The sequence below is a fragment of the Pyxicephalus adspersus genome, chromosome 8 (assembly GCF_032062135.1).
Source record: "Pyxicephalus adspersus chromosome 8, UCB_Pads_2.0, whole genome shotgun sequence".
NCBI lineage: Eukaryota > Metazoa > Chordata > Amphibia > Anura > Pyxicephalidae > Pyxicephalus > Pyxicephalus adspersus.
Genome location: NC_092865.1, coordinates 56,207,570 through 56,225,344, shown reverse-complemented (window position 1 = coordinate 56,225,344; position 17,775 = coordinate 56,207,570). Strand labels below are relative to the sequence as shown.

Sequence of the window (17,775 nt, the reverse complement as noted above, 5' to 3'; positions counted from 1 at the left end):
GGTGTATGGTCGGTGTATGGTAGGTGTAAGGTAGGTGTATGGTAGGTGTATGGTAGGTGTATGGTCGGTGTATGGTAGGAGTATTCTGTCCATACTTACCAATTATGGCCTAGTTCATCCCACCAACAAAAGATAAGCTACACTTTATTGAAGAAAATCTTAGTTGCATAAGCTCCAAAATTTCGATCTCACAAAGAGGCATCAAAAAACCCATCAGATATTTGTAAAATTGCTGGAAATGTTTGAAATTCCAATCATGCTTTTTCTGATTCTACGTTTATTATTAGTTGCTTTTTGCTAATCTCATTCAGAAATAAAGAATTGATTTACACTATAGTCGATTCAATCAACCAAATGTACTGCTCAATTAGGGGTATAGTGGTAAAAAAAGAAGAGGAGGCGCGGTACTATCAATGGCGAGTGCACAAGCGCATCATTGTTATGTAAACGTGCCGGCGCCTATGTGTCGCTCAAATTGACGCCATAATACCAGAACCCGCCCACCGACCTGAGCCTGCAACTCCATACAGGAGACATGGTCTATGGCTCTGACTGGCGCGCCCCCCAGCACAGTCTTTTTCCTGAGGAGGATACACTTTTATCAGTAAACTTGAGTGATCCAGCAAGCCTGGAACATATTTCTTAAAAGTCGTTCCAGGTAATTCATTCCAGGATTGCTGGATCACCAGAGCTTTAATAAATCAGACCCAATGAAAGGCTTTAATGATCACATGACACTTTGTAGACCTCTGGTTATCATATGACATTTGTGAGGCTTTGGATGATCACATGACCCCTGCAAGGCTTTAAATACACGACACCTGTGAAGCTCTGCACGATCACATGACATATGCAAGGTTGTGAAAGATCACATGACACTTTTAGGGTTCTGCTGATCACATGTTGCAGTGTATTTTATATCTGTATCTATATTCCTTTGCATATTGCATTGCAAAAAACAATCTTTCACAATGAAAATGGGATTCCGCAGCCAATAACTCTTATTGGCAATTTGTAACAAAAACACTTTATTGCAATTCAGCTTCTCTGCAGGCTGCGGGATCCATTATTTCATATCACATTAGTGGTTTTCTGTTCTGTTTTCCTCATATCCTGCATACCTGTTGCTATATATAAGCGGGGACCCCCCTCAGGTAATAGTTCCTAGGATTTCACAATGCAGATCATTTTCCTATTTTTTGCATTAAAATTTACACAGGTTTAAATAATATATGAAATAAAATGCAGCTCTCTACTAAAAGCACCCGGTGATAAGACATATTGTGCTTCATAAAATTACAAATGACTCATAATTTTCATTAGCAAGAACAGAATTATGGTTTGGGATGAATGGAGTCTGCGGAGATCATTTATTGCCTTGCAGAGCCCTCTAGTGAACAAAGAAAGCATAGCACGTGTTATAGGAAAAGCATAATCTTCAGAAAATATTCAGTGGAATAATTGAATAGTTTCCTCTTTTTGATGGATGATTCCTTTGAAAGAAGAAAACTTTATCTATACAGTATTACATCTATAGCATCACAGGTCTTTGTTGTGGACCTAAGTTAGCTTTTTCACACCATGCAATTTATTTTAGCAATAACCCCACCATTGGGCTCCTAAAAAAATCAACACACCTTCTGTAAAATAAATCTTCAATTAAAGTTCAGATAACATGATATGTACTGTGTGCAACCTGACTGGCCTGTAGCACTAGGTGGGTGGTTTAAAAGAGTACCCCCAGGTACACCTTGCCCACTACACCCTGTATTAAAGTGAACCCAGTGTCAGACATATTAATTCAGGCATCATTCAGGGTCATCATCTACTTCATGCACTGAGGTGCTGGCTCAGCCTTTCACCCGCTGGCATGATGTAAAGTCTGATCTTTGCAGAAAAAAAGACTGAGGAAGTGTTTCCTTCTGCCTGCAGCAGACTTTTAGTATTAGTATTCCAGCTTAAGCAATGTCTTTGGACTCAAGCTTAAAGATTGTACAAACTGGTGGGAGGTTGTTAGTTGAACTGGCAAAGCTTCCAATTTGCATTTCCCAGCATGGTCTTGATTAAATCTAAATTTCGCTTAAGTAACAAAGGTAGATCACCTCCCTTTTGCCAACCAAAAAAGGAGTAGCAATGGGTTTAACAGTCACCTCTCTACTCCTTCCTCCTGTTAAAATGTACTTTGTCAGTGCACTGTCAACTTAAAAGTACCAGGCACTGCATCTTTCTCCCCCAGTCTAAGCACTGCTGTAAAAGGATTCAATCAAATTCATTTTCAGCATTTCCAGTTTTTGTATTCAAAAATAATTATCATTTTTTCATAAGCAGATGACTTTATTTTTTATATCTCCTGTCAGTTTATATTTAATATGTAAACTACAAACAATATTCAGTAAATAAGAAAAAATGCACATTTTCCTATAATAAAAACTTAATAAAATGAGATATCATTTCATTGTGCAGAAGAAAAAAAAAACTTGTGTAAATTTAATACCCCCTTCACTCTCCCTACTACACATGCATTATGCTAAGTCATTCCCCATCTGGGAGCGGAGCCGACTATAGTATGTAGTGGAGATCATTACACTGCAAGAAATTATACTAAATAATTCAGCTCCAGGCTCCATTTTACAGCCATGATAGAGTTTCTGCTTCCAAATAAAACTAAACAAACAGGTAACTGCTGGAAATACACAGAAGAACAATGAGTGTTTTTGATATCTCTTTGGGAAGATGAAAAAGAAAGAAAAAAAATAACAAAATGAAAAAAAAAAAATATATATATATATATAATAAGACAAGCTGGATAATAAAGAAGAAACAAATTCAAAATAAATGCATAAAAAATATTTAATATTCTATACAAAATATCTACATTTACTATATATACATTTTAAAGGGAAAGTGTTACCCATTTTTTTCAATAATTTAAAAAATAAAATAGATTTCAATAATAAATATATATATGGAAAGTTTTAAATTACTTATCATTTCAAAATAAAAGTTAAATTAAAAAAAGGAGATGAATAGAAAACATCTGACAATTTATGTTTTGTTTTGCTTTTTATTTTTCATACAGTACTACATTAAACATTGAAGTCTTTTTATAAAACAATAAATGTGATCTTTCAGCAAACATTCTTTGGGGGTGAATAGGTCACTATTATTTTACACACATACATCAGGTAGATTCACCTTCAGAGAATGTTTACTAAATGTGAGATTCACTGCTTTATTAATCAACCCTGGTATACATTATTTTCAGTTTTTATATATTTTTATTTTATATTCCTTGGCATTGAGTGTTTTGTTTTGTTTGTTTTTTTTAAGTATTTTCTTTTTTTGTTTTGTTTTATGTTTTTTTTTTTTTGTTTGTTTTTTTGGCACTAGTATGATAAATTATATATATCACAAATAAATAATATATCTCAAATATACCACATGATTTATGTAGCAGCTAGACAGCAATGTAACAATATTATGATCATTGTTATGTTAATCCTCTAATAAAAATGTCATGAAACGGGTCATTGGTTGTCTTTTTCCTATGAATTTTAGAAATTTGTACAACGCTTTACAAATAAGTCCATGATGGTCCATTTTACAAGTCCAGGTCCATTTTACTCAATTTTAGCATGCGTGTATATTGTGAGTTATACTTTGAAGTGTTCAAATACTACCTATAAATATTTATTGTTTATCCTTTAATAGCCAGCAAGCGACAAGTGTAGGTCTGGTACTCCAGGGTTTCTTATATACTGATATATGAAATACCTGAATATCAATATATGCATTTACATACAGTTTAATGGTTTAGAGGAGGGACAAACCCCTCTCCTGTGATGGTGTCCCCTGGATTCTCAGCTTGCAGCCAGGTAGTGCTGGGCTTTCTTACTATAAAGCCCAGCATGCATCCCACACATTGATACATGAAAACATTCTTTGTTAAAAAGGTATTTCAAAACGGTAAAATAAGGAATGCATGCAAATAATAAAATGATATAAAATGTTATTTTAATCACCAAAAGCTTCCCTTTCAATATCAAGTGATAGTATACGAAGACATGACCAGTCGGTCTGTGCCTATATACTAGACAGGATATTATTAGAAATCAGACATTGAGTGTGGCCACCTTACCTGTTTGCCCTCGGGAATGGAGGCTTGAGGCAGATAGGAGCTTACAGCACACCATTAGAACGTAGGCCAATATCAGCCAGTGAGTCAGAAGCATTGAGTTGGCATAGAACCTCATCCTGGAAGGGGGACATAAAATAATTCCATTTACTCCACAGCCAGTCAATAAAAAAGAGTGTTCTATATGTAAAATAACATGGAATGTGCACAGCGTAAAGAGAGTTTGGTAAAGTGGGAACATAAGTGTTGTGTTGGCAGAAAATTGTGGAAAGGACAGCAGCCAGATTGGGTTATAACATGTAAAAACAGCATTTAAAGCAGCATTGGGGGTGGAATGGTGGCTGGGTGGGGTGGGCAGGTGATGCAGCTGTTTTTGTTAGCTGCAGTCTTCTGCTACTAACCAGGACCCTTGGAGCCCATTTCGGCACAGGTCAGTACCAGTCTGTGGCACCATGGTTAGGGACCATTTTTCTACACCACATAGGTGACCTTTCCAGAACCTGATATCAGGACAAATGTAAAACGTGTTTGTGCTAATTACTTTTCTGCTTTTACCAGCCTCTTACCTATTCCAGTTGGCCAATCACTAATTGGCTTATGACCCTTTTCATTGCACATGTAGAAGAAAATTAGTGGGTTACTTAAGTCCTCCAGAAGCTTGGCATGTGACTGGTAGCTTATGATTGTCCAAACTCTTTGCTAGGGGCAAGGAAGGAGGACTTTGTACGTCCTAACAATTTGGTTTGAAACTACAGTTTTCATTCTGGGTGGGCCAAAGAGAGGAGAAAGATAAACTTATCCACTATTTATATTACATATTATATACAACATATTACGCAGCATTTTACAAAGTCCATAGTCATATCACTAGCTTTTCCTCTAAGGAGCTCACAATCTAATGTCCATATCATAGTTATATGTCTTAATACAGTCTAAGGCCAAATTTGGGGGGAGCCAATTAACCTAACTGCATGTTTTTGGCATGTGGGAGTAAACTAGAGTACCCAGAGGAAAACCCACGCAAACACGGGGAGAACCTGCAAACTCCATGCAGATAGTGTACTGGCCGAATTCAAACCTGGGACCCAGCGCTGCAAAGGGCTGCGTGCTAACCTCGGAGCCACCATGCTTCCTTTTAACTTGTTAAGAGACCCAGTTGCATTGCCATGTATTTATTTATTTTTTTATTGGAATAAATTATTTTTTTTATTGCCCAGGTTTGTCACCGATTTTCTTTTCTCCTCAATATGACTGACGGCAGCTGCTTCCAGGAGGCTCGGTAACAGCTACAGATGTATATTTTTGGCAATGCCTGACGTTATCCTGCAGTGAACACAAGCAGCAATCTTCCTGCCGCAACAAACACAACCCCTATCCGGTCTGTCACTCCTGAGAATGCATCTCCTTCACCAACTCTGTATCTACAATTCCAGAAATCTCTTACCTTAGGGGCTTTGCAAGAATTTTATTCCAGTCAAACACAATTATTTTTGTATCTGCTTCAAAGTTGCTCCAAATTCCCATTTGCAGTTACAGGTAACTAGCTCTGCATCTCATAAAATGTCTTCCCCCCCGAAGAGACCTACGAAAGAAAACAGAACAGACGGCAATTAGAGATTTAAAATGGAATGTTTGCACGGTTTACTTTTCCAATATCATTGTTGAGAATCAGAATCTGGACTTGTTTTATTAAATGAAAGTTCAGCTTTGGAAATATTTCTGCCCAGTCAGGCAGGAGCACCATTGGGGAGGGGAGGACAAGGGATAGTTTTGTTCCAGGCCCTCATTAAAAGAGCTTGATTTTGTAATGTGTAAATACTTAGACATGGGGGCCCAGGATGTTTGCATAGTATGGGGTCCATACATTTCAGATGGCAGACCCGAATTTAGGGGCAGCTTTGGGTAAACATGAAAGGACAAGGCCAAATATGAAGTGGCCCAGCATGCCAGTTTTCTGCATCCCCTGCCATTTAGTCAGTTGGGGCTCTGGAGAAGATGGGATCCCTGGGCAACTGCCCCCTAAAACCTGTGACTCTTTATTGGTTGTAGGTTTATGGGTGCACATTCTCTTTTTTATAATAAATTGCTGCCTCCTTTTCTATTTTCTGTATGTTTAGAGCACATTTATGCCACTGGTACCAGCCCTGTGCAGCAAATATGTCTATGAAATTTTATACCAGGCATCAAGGTGATCTCCTGACATCAGTTGGCCCAGAGGTGTCTGTGAAGGCTTGGGGTGACCTAACCCAACGAACATCATTACCCAGTTCAGCCAATAAAACAGGTTGGTAGGGATGATCAGGGATGATTTAGGCAGGGATGATTTTTGGGAAACCCCCCCAAAGGTAAAGCAATACGTGGATCCCAAAATTTCGCTAGCTGATGTTTACCAAATCAGTGTAAAAGGACAAGTCAAACCAGATTGTGCCCCATACCATCTACTGAGCCTACCCACTGGTCATTTAATGTGATGCCGGGTGACTTGACCAATATAGAGGTTCAGGAAGAAGATGCAGGATTGTGAGCAGGCTTGACTTGTATAGGAAGAGTTGAGCTTTGCATAAAATACTAAAAGAGATTTTACTTATATAAAATATGCACAGTTTGAGTTAACCAGGTTTGTGCAAGGGTCACTTAACTGCCACATATGTGCATTATGCTGTAGCAGCAAGGAAATCATCTTTCAATGAATATAGAGATATCTGAAACTCTTGTCAATAAGCCAAGCACACCAGACAAGTTACCATACAAATTTTGTGATCCTAAACATGGCAAAAAGCCACCATTTCCAAAATTGCCCACTGACGACATTTGAAAAGTCTTCATAGATTTTTTGTTTTGCGTTAACCTTGAATGATGACCCAAAAGTAATTACTTCTACTTCAGTGTGCACAGCAATATCTAATGTGGTTCAATTTTGTATGTTTTTATAGTCATGCGTACCTGATGCCCATGTTTGCAATTGTCTGTGTTTGTATTGTGGGTCCGGTCTGCTTTTACATATTTTTTGAAGATTTTTATTTAAGTAAACTTTAGTTATCTATGTAACAGCATAGCACAGGTCCTTTTTAAAAGGGTCCACACATTCCTAATGTCACCCCTGCACCCTTTTTTAGTCAACTGCAGACTGTAGTTGACTTCTATCAAGGCCATCATGGCTGAGGTTTGACAGCTATGAATCTGATGAATGATCTGATTTGATCAGCTATGAATATGCTCAGAACTTTTCACTTCCGATTTTTAAATCATTGACAAAAACGAGAAGTGAAAGTTCATCTGCTCTCTTTCCTGAAAGTTTTGGCATTCCAGGCTTAGGCAGGACCCGGAAAAGCCCAGGGACACCTATAGGGTTGTGGTTGGGTTAGGGAGGGAAAGGACCATTGCAATTGCAGCACATAGAAGTTTTACTGCCACTTAAATAACTTCTATTACCAAATCCAAAACTATCAGATTGTTGGCGGCCATAAATAAACCGTGGCTGTTAGTGCAGCTGCGAACTTGCAACATCCTGATCCGGCCATGTTGTATGGCAGCAGCAACAAAAGTTCTGCTTTTCACTCCAAAATCACTCCAATAAACACAAAGAGAAGCTGCTAAAATGTTATAGACATTCCTCAAAACATTGAAAGCTAAAAACATGGCCAATGCTGCTTAGGTGTGACAGCTCCGAACCTGAACTGTTCACCTCTGGATTTATGCATCAAAGGAGACATAGTGGGCCTGATTTATGAAAGCTCTCCAAGGCTGGGGAAGATACACTTTCATGAGTGAAGCTGGGTGATCCAGCAAACTTGGAATGGATCTGGTCCAGGATTCAAAACATTTGCTGGCAAATAGCAAATTACTTAGAAGAAACCCATTCCAGATTTGCTGGATCACCCAGCTTCACTGGTGAAAATGTATCCAGCCTTGGACAGCATTAATAAATCAGGCCCAAAGAGGTGAAAGTATCTTGTTTCCCCTCTGATTTCTATCCTGAAAGCCATTTTTGGCATTCTGGACTCCTGCAGGATTTAATTACACCTGGAAAAACTAAAAATGAAGTGCGAGGGTTCCGTGGGAAGGGCATTCTCTGCACATGAAAGTGATCAGGTGGCTGTCATTTCTAATACCAAGCCTAAAAGCATACGGATTTAACTTTAAACAAACTGTGGCTTGTAGTGCAGCAGCATGCTTGTTAACATCCTGATCCTGCCATTATGTTTCTCTTGGGTCGCTTATTCACTCAAATAAACATAGAAAGAGAAATCCATAAACCAGGCGCAGACAGCAATGATTGATTTACCAGGTTAGAAATTCTTCTCCAAAATATTCAAAACCTCAAAAAAAAAAAAGTTTCAGCTGGATTTGGGATTTTTAGGAAAAGATCAGACAACCCAGAGTACTTGATATGAAAGCATATGTATATGCAAAATATTGATTTTGGAAGACTCGGGCCGCATTATAAGCTGGGGGAAGGGAGGTTATATTTCCCTTCCCTGTCCAGAACACTGCAAACTGTAATCTTGGTTAAATCACTCATCCGAGCCCAGGAAACACAAGAATTCATCTCACAGAACAACCCCCGGTCAGATGTGGTTATAATAATTCACACTCACTGTGACCTTCTGATCCGGAGACCCTCCACAATTACACTGTTGTATAAGGGCTTGTTAAGTGCTTTTAAAGGGCTTCGCTGTCATGATGGCTGCTTATGAAAGAGGGAATGTAAATTAACTAGATCATTGATCGTACCACGCACTTAATAATCCTTAATTAATATAGAGAAAGCAGAGGTACTTGAATATGATGACACATAAACCATCTGTGTATTTGAATGACCTATTTAAAGCTATTAAGCTGAATGGAATTCTACAGACTGGAGGTCTGCAAGAGGAACTATCTGTAAAAATGAATCAGAAAATAGAACTTTACTTATAAGAGTATAGACAATATATATATACCTTGGTACCTTGGTATAAGTCCTTAATTCTGTTCCAGATCCTTGGACTTATACCAAACAGGACTTATACTGAGGTACTACTGTATATATATAATATTTTTACATTCCAAATTGAACTGAACTGGTTGGCCTTTTTGACTCCCAGCTGATTAAAGAAACCTGACCCAATAGAGCAAGCGTGTTGAACTCAAATACACAGAGGGCCGAAATTAAAAACTTATACCAAGTCGGGGGCCAAACTTGAAATTTATTGAAAAAATTGAGGAAGTTTACTACTTCATCCATAACTAACAAAAACTAACCCTTCTACACACACTTTAGGGTTGTAAAGACTAATTTCTATTTATCTATGAAGCCTGTGTGTTGTTCATCCTCTCACATGACAAGTTTGTCTGACACTAAATATTACACTATGCAGTCTCTAATGGATTGAAACAAACACAATGCCCCTGGTAGTCAGGCACAATGTGATCATTGCCTAGGCTTTGTGTCACATGATGGGTGTACAGGAATAATGTTTATGTATTGCATGTATTGAAAATGATGATGTGAAATGGTAACTCGGGCGGGCCAGATGTAGTTTATGTTCAGAATTTTTTGGGAGGCCAAACAAAGGACCTTGAGGGCCAGATTTGGCCCATGGGCCAGAGTTTGACACCCCCTGCAATAGAGAATGTGCTGGATCACTGCAGAAAGACCAGTACCTCCACAAAGAAAACAAGGGTCCTTTCCTGTGGATGGTTGGCAGGGGACAGGTTTTTATTTTCTATTTAGGCTAAGGCTGCTTTTTTAGGGAAAATGAACTTTAAGAATTTGCTCACCTTTTTTATTCATCTAGAACTGTAAGTTTTCCTGAGCTGTATATCAAAACAGGGCACTGCATTCCACACATGCAAATGCCGGCTGCCTGATCTTACTTTGCGCATGCACAAGGCTGATGATGCGCATGCACATTGCAAGATTCAGAATTACTGGCAGTTCAATCCCCTGTTGATGTCACATACCCGAATATCACTAGACAATGGCACTGCCATACACAAGGACAGGGCAGAGGTCAGAATTCAAAAAGAAATTTAACAAAGTAAAATACACATTCACCTAAAATAGCTATTGGTTTACTGATACTGATGCTGAGTTCTTCCATGCTACAAAAAAGGTAACTTTAGTTCTGCACTGCTTGGATTTTCAGTCTGAGGCCAACTTTGGCAGCCCCCATATTTCTTTGACAGGCTTACTTTTAGCACCAAACCCTTTAAATGCCCATTTCCAACCCACACCCTGTTTTGGCTAGGCCATTCCTATTCTAAATCCCTAAAAAATTCACACTGACCCACAAAGATATTTGTACCAATCAATTATAATGATTCTACAAATAGTGCTATTTGCAGACGCACACAAGACCTTTGCTGGCTCTACAAAAAAACAAAAAAAAACAAGTTAATGGCCATTTAGTACTAAATCTCTAAAGGACCAATTACTGTCACTGGAGCCTTTAGAGTTAATTAGGACACATTTTAATTGGCCTCATGCTTTCATATTTTTCTGTTATAGTCAAAACAGTGATAATTAGACTGAGGCTGGCATTTTATACGGATAATATTTGTTTACTATTGTAAAAGTGAAATAATTACCATCCGTCTCTATGTATAGATGGAACTTTTGAGGTTACTCTATCAGATGGGCATATACTAGTTAATATATTCATGGATTCAGGCTGTGCACTAATTAAAAGCCTTAAAGGAAAATTCCCATGAAAATAAAATTACTGGTCAATGGGTGGTAAAGAACAACTTTTATTAACTGGTAGCGCAATGCCATTTCTTTTTCCTTTGTCATTAAACGTGTCATAAACTAAGCAATTCAGAATGAGTTTACGATAGAAGAAATGCAAATAAAAAAAAAGGATGAAAAGCCCCATTGACCTTTAATGTAAATCTTGACTTTTCCTGCACAAGTCAAGACTTGTCCCACCCTCCCCCTGACCCCACCCCTGCTTACTGGATAAATATGAATGAATTAGATTGCACAAATCAGATATTGGAAGTCTCACCACTTCTCTTGGAGCTGGGGATCACAAAGAAGTGTGGATTCATTTAGCTGGAGAACCTAATGTGCCTTTTGCATTAATAAAATGGTCTAATGATTTACTTATTTCTGCAGGGTGGCAATGCCCATCCCCGTTCCACATGCCCAAACCTTTGCTCTTCTGATTCCTAAAGTGAACCATTCCTTTACCAATTCAGGGTAAATCAATACAATTCTTTACCTTACTCTACACATGCTCATTCACCCTTTTCTTTCATATAGATATGTTTATTAGCCCCCAGATTTGGGGGAACATGTGACACTTCCTTTACACCTGGGCATTTGGATTTCGCATGGCCTGGCAATGTTACATGAAGGCAGGAAAAGAATCCTCAGACCCGTGTGTGCTCCAACATGCAACAGGGCTTCTCTCTACAGCAAGTCAGATGTCTCATTTCCTGGCACCCAGCATCATCTAGTCCTCCCCAGCCTAACTGTCCCTGGCCCAAGTTTTCATCCACTGGATTTCAGTTCTTTACTCACGGAAGCTCAGCATCCTTTGTGGGTATTATTTAGGTATTCTGCATGCAAATACAGCCTGCCTAGGAATGCCCAACCCATGCACCCTGACATTCGCCCATCAAGACATTTTGGTATTTGCATAATGCCTCCCAAAAGCCAGCCCATTGCTTGCAACACCTCCGAGGAGTTCTGAGGCAGGGTGTTGTGATGTTTTTAGGAACAGCACCATGCCAATCCTTCCCACTCCATTTTACAGGGTTCCAAAGTTATATTTTATATTACATACTGTATATAGATTGTAGCATATACTGAGGGTTTGTCTACTTTTCCAATAAAACATTATTCCTTTTACAATATAAATGTGACTATTATGAAAACACAGTTTAAGGTATAGAGTTTATGTGGAATGGTTGATATGCCCTCAAGTCAGCGGTGTGCTAATCAGGAAGAACTGCTGACTAATTAAAATGTAAAATGCAGGACACTGGTTTCTAATAAGGAACTGCTGAAATAACAAAATAAAACTAGTATACACTTTTACCTTGTTTAAAGCACAGCAATATTTTTGTTTTGTTTTATAATGTAGCATATGTCTGAGAATCAGGGTGATAGAAATAATTAATAGGGGAAAGTCTGGGATATTGACCCCTTACATTGGAGGTAATTAGGTGCCAACCTACCTCCACCTTCTGGGACATTAGGAATACTTGCAGTGCCAAATGGACAAGGAAGTGAGTGCAAATAAGAGTTTCCAGAACAAGGGAGTCAAATGTCTATTATCAAGTCCATAAGACCCGCCTGTGAGGATATACCCCACTCACTATCCTTCCCAAAATCCAATAAGAGTGCTTCATTTACTAATAATAGCTTTATTATTGGATAACGGCCCCATAGGGTTTAGTGACCAGGTTTAAAAAGTGACCTGATGGCTTTTAAATATACCACTTTAAAAATGTTGCCACTTTTTCTTTTAATTCATATTTTTAAACAGTAACAAGAACTATATATATTTTTTTTTCTAGGCCTTCGCAACACCCCCTCTTCCTCTTTTTACTGACAAATTAATGTCTTGTAATAAACCGGTCAATCTATACAGAATTAAATAGACCTTTAGTGACAAAAGGAAATTCATGGAGGCCATTAATGGATGTGTAATTCTAATTAAGCTGTAATGTCCCTTTTCTAAGCATTGTGATCCCTTGTTCATAAGAGATTACTGAACAGCTAGTATCATATAAATGACACACAGTGTGTTAACCCAAACTGGAAGATCAATACAGCAGCCCGGGTGACCAGAAGGCCTGCACCGATCTATTACATAAAAGATACATTAAATTAACATCAAGACGTTTTGGTCCTTTATTCCTAAGCCATGTTTGGATTGTATTATTGGATTTGTTATTGAGAAATCTTTTTCTAATGTAGGAAGCCCTCCATATCATTTTCTTGAAATATGAAATGGCAAAGCAGCTATGCTAGAACTGGATAGTAATATTTAAAGAATAAGCCTCATTTTAATACATACAAGTTAATCAAGCAATTTTGCAAAAAATAGCCTTTTATCATTTTCTATTGGTATTGGTGTCATTCAAGTAGAAAGTCTACTTACTTTTCCAATAAAGTTTTCTGTAGACAATGGAGCTTCTGGTATAATAAGTTATAATCCGGACAGCATCTCCAACATCTGTAATAGACCATCCAAAGGCCCTTATTTCTTCTTTAATAGTAACACAAAAAGCCATTGATCACCAAATTACCAAAAGCATGTCAATCACATGGTTTTGTTTATAAACACATTGTGAGTTCTTTGCTTAGTGTTATGGTTAGAATTCGGGCCCTTTTACACCTGCAGCTATGTGCACTCCACACCAAAGGTTCACCTGGCTGCAGCTGCAGCATAAACCTTCAAACAACAACCGCATAGCCAAAAGTGACTTGTTGCCTTGCAATGATCTGCAGAAGCTTCCTGCAAAAAATGTTTCCCATAATCTCTCCTTTCTTCTTTAATGGTAGAGATTGGAGCTGAAGTTGAGCCTACAGCAGAACAGTGCTGCTCATCATCAGTCAAAAATGACCCGTAGGGTTACTGTTCGGGTTAGTGCCATTAGGGTTAGCAGAGTCTCAGGGGCCATTTAAAGCCTATTGCACCATTTAAACCCAACAAATGAATTTTCCTTCTGTTTTGCCCTCAATGCATTTCATCAAAATACTGCATTTTAATACATTGGGCTTGATTTATTCAAGCTCTCCAAGATTGGAGAAGATGGATTATCATGGGAGAACCTGAATGACCCGGCGAATGTGGAATGGATTTAGTCCAGGATTTAAAACATTTGCCAAAAATGGTTTTTAACCCCCCCTAGTGGTAATTCCGAGTGTGACTCGGGGTGGATTTTTCATGCAAAACTCCGTTGCTGTCCCCCGGCATCCTGCTGGTCCTGGGGACACGTCCTGCCCCTCCGATCTCCAGCCGCGATGTGATGATCTACGGGGTTTCCCGGGGACGTCGGTACATGCGTCCGTGCAGGCAGAAGGATTCGCGGGAAATTCAAATAATTTTGGATTGGATTCAATACAAAATAACTGTAGTCCAATGCAAAGAAATATTAATATAATATATTTATATAATATATGATATATATATATTATATATGCTACTATACAGTTATATTATATTAATTTTTTTTATTTTGTTTTGTTATTTAAAGTTTATTAATAAATTTAATAAATATAAGTGAGTTATGCCTAAGAATTATAGCCTACAATGAAAAATAAATTTTCATGCAGAAAATTTTACCGCGTTTTGCATGGAAATTTGGACGGAATTGGACCGCTAGGGAGGTTAAGAAATCTATTCCAGGTTTGCTGGTTAACTCAGGATAGTCTATCTTCTCCAGTCTTAGACAGCTTTCATAAATCAGGCCCAAAGTTTTTGAAAGGTTTAGCAAAGCCATCATCTCTAGTTATTAGCTATACATTTACAACTGCTTTGAATTTGAATGGTTGTATCCTTACATAGTGTCTACTTTATGTGCCCTGTAACAAATTATGACCCCCATTAGGGGCCCCAGACCCGCCTCAGCCAACAGGGGCCCACCTAGAGGCTCCAAGTCTGTTTGGTGTAGAGGGCGGGGGGGCTCAAGTCAGTTCTGCGCTTTATTTTGTTGGACATTCACCATGGTTGTAGAACTTTGCACAACGCAGCGCAGTGCTCATTCATTGTAACATACCAGCATGTGAATTATCCGTTCACCCCACTGCATTAAAAAAATGTGACATTCAGCATTCTAGGTGCATTGTGAATATTAAAAAGGAATCAGCTTTGAAAAAAGCAGAAGTGTGAAAGAACCCGTCAGACAACAAGGAGTTAATGGTGGCCCATGTACACACCACTGTCCCCAGCTGGGCTCCCGGTGTCACAGCCAGTCACATGTAATTAGCGCTTCAAGGATAGGCAGCAAAAGCATGAAGCTGCTTTGGACATCATTCAGCAATATTTTTTTCCTCTTTTTGGAACAGTACATCTAAAAATAGTAATGAGGTTATCAGCAAAACTGAAGAATAAGGTTTTCTTTTCTATGAATCTTTATTGGAATGTATGGCCTTTTCTCTGTTTGGTAGACAAATGGTAAAGTTTAGTCTTCTGTACTGGAAGGGAATCTCTTTGGTGTGCCAAGCTTGCCACCTTGTGGAATCATCTGATAATGCAGGCCTTGTTCATGCAGATGCAGAATATATCCAATAAATGGTGCTGCAAAATGTTCTCCCCCCTACATGATGGGTGACTGTTCCTAAATATCTTTTTTCTAGCATTTCATTGTTGGAAAACGTGGCCTGTATAAAGCAGTGTACAGGTGCTCTATTTCCATCACCCAAATGTTCATGATGGTTTTCAGCGAATATCTAGTGTCTGTACAGCTGCCCCTGAATTTGTCTAGTAATCTGTCCTGCCATATTACAAATAAGTGCTGGGAATGACTGCTGCGGGATCCTAATAAGCAGGATGCAGTGCGGTGCGTCCTGCTTATCCTCTACCCAGTTTTTGGAACATAACAGCAATGTCTGAACCGCTAATTGTACTGTTGTTGGAAATAATCACTAAAGATTGTTTCCAGAGACAATTACTGCTTGGGGGGAGGGGGGGGTTGTCCTTCAAAAGAGGTCCCCTGCTAACATATGACATGGGCTCCCTATGGCTGCTGTCACCTGGAACTGCTCCCTATTATTGCTGGGGATTCCTGCTGGCCGGCACCTAGGAGCAGCACTGGTTTTGTCTGGCACCTAGAAATACTAATACTACCTACCACCTGAGAATACAGCTAATACTACCTACCACCTGAGAATACAGCTAATACTACCTACCACCTGAGAATACAGCTAATACTACCCACCACCTGAGAATACAGCTAATACTACCTACCACCTGAGAATACAGCTAATACCAACTACACCTCCAGTAGTAGTCCCCAATATGAACAGTCATACTCATCTTGGGTAAAAATCTGACAGGTGTACAGAGGTACCTAATGTGGTTCAGCAATCACTCAACTGATGAACCACCATTTGGGAATGACCAAAGTTTCTTTAGAGGAGAGCAGAATGGGGAGTCACTATGGTGGGACATTCCCCCTTCTCCCTCCATAGAACAATCACAGAAGATCATCTGATGTCCATCTGTCGCTTTAATTGTCCCTTGTAGCTCACAAAGTCCCTACCTTGGCATAAGGAAAATTTCCATCCCTTACGGAGGGGAGGCAGTTAACCCAATATATGTTTTTTTTTGTTTTTGTTTTTTTTAAGGAAACTGAAGTGCCCATGGCAAAACTTGAAGAACATAGAAATCCTGTTCAAATAATGTCCTGGCTGAGCTTTGCACCTGAGACCCCAGTGTTGCAAGACCAGTTTGAACCCCAGAAAAATGGTTAACACTTTGCCTGAGCCTACTTTTAAGAAGAAATTCATCAATGCTACTTTAGTGGTGGGGGGATAAATGCCCAATGTTGGTGGTCAAGGGAGCAAAATTACCCTGTTTTGGGACATAGTGAAAAGAAAGGGGCCCAGTAATCAATTGGGATGGCAATGGCACCCTGTGGAGGAAGAGGGGAGACCAATGGCCTGCTGAAAAGTGGGGGCACTAATGATCTTTGCAGAATAAGAAGGAGGATGGGGCAATGATGCTTAGCGAGCTATAACCTAGCAACATTGGTGTCAGTGGAGGTTACTGGTGCCAGCGGGCCTCTGCTTACATAATTAAACATAATGAGTAGATCTGTAGCTAGAAGTCCATCACCATCTGTGCAGTGTGGCGGCAGAAGTAGGGCTCAGGTCCAAATTTGACATCCGAGCTCCTAGGTCTGTAGCGTCACCTCTGTCTGACAAGTTCTCTTTAAAAAGTATGATCTTGGCAAAATCAAAAGTTCCCAGAATCTGATACTGTTTTTCTATGGACTACAGAACACTTTCCTGACATGTTATAGAGCTAAGGGGAGGAAAGGGAGTTGTATAGAACATAAGAAGAGAGCTAGCCTAGTTCATTAATACACCACGACATGGGGGGGCGCTGTACGCACATCAGATTTTTACGACCTCAGGTGATGATTATCTGGTGAGTGTATGTAGCTTTATATGAAGCTGCTGGTTAACCAAAGCTTTTTCTTAGACTTTAACGTGTTAAATGACACATCATGGATCCTCCATGCCGCCACCACCGCCTCCTACCATATTGCTTTGCTGCCTGTCAAATCTTATATAGTTTTAAAATATTTGCACTTCAGAACTGAATTGTAGTTTACACTGGGGAACCAGCGTCTTTGTTCTGCCGATACACTGAACAGAGTAAACTTTGCATTTCCTTCTGCAAACCCAGATTTCCTCGGGATCCTGTTTTATTATTCCTCATCATCTCAGGGTGACCTTAACACTTTGCCATGCAAAAAAAAATGTCATATCCATCGCTTCAGTTCAAACGTGTAAAACCACCGGCAGGGAACGCACTGGCAGCTGCCGGAAAGGGGATTTTTTTTGAGTTATTGGAGTCCATAAATTGCTGGGTGTTATTTTCATGGTAAACAGAGCTGAGAGAAGAGCCAGGTCAAGGGTGGTCAGTGGCGCATGGAGGTACGTATAGAGAGGGGGCGCCGCGCTATAGGAG

General features: G+C 39.3%; 1 protein-coding gene across 1 annotated transcript in view; it reads right to left on the bottom strand.

Moving 5' to 3' along the window:
- Window positions 1-17,775, bottom strand: part of TAFA4 (TAFA chemokine like family member 4) — a 119,012-nt gene that overhangs the window by 61,056 nt on the left and 40,181 nt on the right. The window contains exons 2-3 of the mRNA XM_072420785.1: window positions 5,580-5,717; window positions 4,139-4,254 (exon numbers count right to left, since the gene is read on the bottom strand). Coding sequence (XP_072276886.1) covers window positions 4,139-4,254; window positions 5,580-5,659 — 196 coding nt within the window. The 5' untranslated portion in view covers window positions 5,660-5,717. The remainder of the gene's footprint in view (window positions 1-4,138; window positions 4,255-5,579; window positions 5,718-17,775) is intronic.